General features: G+C 47.1%; 1 protein-coding gene across 1 annotated transcript in view; it reads left to right on the top strand.

The window, feature by feature from the left end:
- Positions 1–2,500, top strand: part of LOC308079220 (actin-binding Rho-activating protein-like) — an 8,692-nt gene that overhangs the window by 1,254 nt on the left and 4,938 nt on the right. The window contains exon 2 of the mRNA XM_080420596.1: positions 1–793. This exon is cut by the window's left edge and continues 82 nt beyond it. Coding sequence (XP_080276722.1) covers positions 131–793 — 663 coding nt within the window. The 5' untranslated portion in view covers positions 1–130. The remainder of the gene's footprint in view (positions 794–2,500) is intronic.

Here is a 2,500-nt window from a genome sequence, read left to right as displayed (position 1 = left end):
AGGAAAGTAGAAGACTCTGACATTTGTGTCTACTTGATCCTGTCTACAACTCCCACGGTCAACAACCCAAATAGGCTACTGTACACCGCCTTCGTACCGACCGACAGAACACCGGCCGCTCAGGGTCAACATGAGCACCAACGGGGTCTCCACCCTGAATGCACCGTCGCATGACCCCCAGGGTCCGCCTCCGGCGCTGGTGCGCGCCGTAAAGAAGATCAAATGTGCGGCCATGGTGGCCGGCCTGGCGAAGAGCTGGCAGGGCTGGGCCCAAGATCGCCAGGACACCCAGGAGACCATCCCCTGCGGGTGGACGCCCGACTCTATACAGGAGGACGACCAGAAGGAGAAGAAGCACGTGCCACGTGTCATCGCGGCGGCGGCCGGCGACGAGACTCAAACCTGCGGGATCAGAACCGTCGGCATCACCAAGACCGCCCAGCCCAAGATCAGTGAGTGCGGGCGAGGAGGAGGAGATCTGGTCAACGCCCTCCGAGACAAGATCACGTCGGCTCCCGAGGAGAGCAAGCAGGCCTTCCTGGGCAACGAGTCGCCGACGCGTCGCCGCCACATGAGGGCGCTACAGAGCGCTGAAGGAGGAGGAGGCGGAGGCCAGGACAGAATGACGACGCTGCAGGAGAGGAAGGGGGCGGGGTCGAGGAGCAGCAGCGTGGATACGGAGGACAGCGGGCTAGGAGAGGAGGCGGGGCTTAGCGACGGCAACGGTGAGCCGAAGGGCGAGGAGCAGCAGTCCATCAAGCAGCCGAGCAAGAAGGCCGCCAACAGACCGAAGGTTTGTTTTTTATGATGTCGACGTTCTGAGGCTTAAAGATTAGAGTGGTCGTTGTTAAAGTGGGGTCCGGGGACCCCCAGGGGTCCTTAAGGGGGTTCCAGGGGGCCTCCAGCTAAATTAGTTAATATAAAATATCAAAGTCAGAGCAGATCAGACAAGCATTGCGACACCTTGAGAGCTTGTAGATCTGTGGAATATTGTGGAATATTTTTGAAACATACAAATCTTATATGGGGGTCCCATCATAACATTTTCAGGTGGGGTCCACGACCAAATACATACTGTATTAATTTGGGGGTCCTCAAAAGTTTGAGAACTACTACAGTATACGATGTTGATGTTGTTCTGAGACTTGTAGGTACTGAACTGACAAAGGAATGATGGTAAATGATGCCTCTCTAGCACCTTTATCCAAAGCACTTTACAATGTACACTGTATTCCCCCATTCACACAACGACGTGGAGGAAACCATGCAAGGCGCTAAACTGCATGCTCATCGGGAGCAGTTAGGGGTTAATAGTGTCTTGCTCAGGGACACTTTGACACAGATACTGGGGCCGGGGTGGAGAACCGAGGACCTTCTGTTTCCCAGACAGCCTCTCTACCCACATGGCACAAATTAATCTTTAAGTTCATTAAATTAAATTAAACCGCCCCGGCCGGTGTCCGTATCTTAGACATGTAATTATAATTGGTGAGACGTTTGAACGCTTGTCAAACATTAGATATCTTGATAGCAGATCTACAAGCTCACAACATGTCTTGACGTGTTGTGAGCTTGTAGATCTGATATTTTTGAAAAAGTTGTTTATTTTACAGTGCTTAAATTGTCAGTGATTATTATTATTAATGTTGGTTAATTTTAACTACATTTACCGGACAACTATTGTGATATATAGCGTTTTGGAAAAGTATCTATTCTAAGTCATGTCTCTGAAACCACAGTGTAACAGGTGCTACAGAAAAACAAAACCTCTCTACCGCTGCTATTTTAAGTGCAGGTCTGTTTGCTTGGCTTACACAGTGCGTGCGCGCGCATGTGTGTCTGTGTGTGTGTGTATTATACCAGTTCACCCAACTCAGCCTGCTTGTCAACTGGTCCCGTGCATTTGTTTATATGTTACTTATTGTTGCTGTCGGGCTGAAACCTCTTATCTCTATATTTGAACTTTTTTTTTCTTTTTCGTAAATGTATGTCCTACTTGATCATACTACATCATATCACAAAAGCATCAAGAGTAGCAGATCTGCTACTTTTGCTATTTTTTTATTTGAATCCTGAAAAGTAACAGTTTTGGACATATGAGGTTTCCACTCGACAGAGACAATATCGTCGCTGTATGGCAGAAACCTTGTATCTCCATATTCCAACTTTTGAAGATGTTTTGGTAAATGTATGCCTTATTTTGTCATACCACGTCATTTACGTGCCACGCAAAAGTTGAGAAAATAGCCGATCTGCAAGGCTTATAACATAAGCCACTATAAGCTATAACTATAAGCTAGCTACTATATTTGAAATAGGGGTTCATTCATAATGTACCTTTTCTATTCCTAGAAATGTACAGTATTGGAGTGAAAGTCATAAGTATCCAAAAACATATTAGTCGAGTAATTATACTTACTGTACACACTACAAGCACGCATGCATGCACGCATGCATCTGTGCACGCTGTCACACCAATTAGTATAGCCTACATTAAAAC

Source organism: Gymnoscopelus braueri (assembly GCF_963280865.1).
Source record: "Gymnoscopelus braueri genome assembly, chromosome: 3".
Taxonomy (NCBI): Eukaryota; Metazoa; Chordata; class Actinopteri; order Myctophiformes; family Myctophidae; genus Gymnoscopelus; species Gymnoscopelus braueri.
Note: the sequence above shows the minus strand (reverse complement) of the source record. Positions and strands in the feature narration are given on the sequence as shown.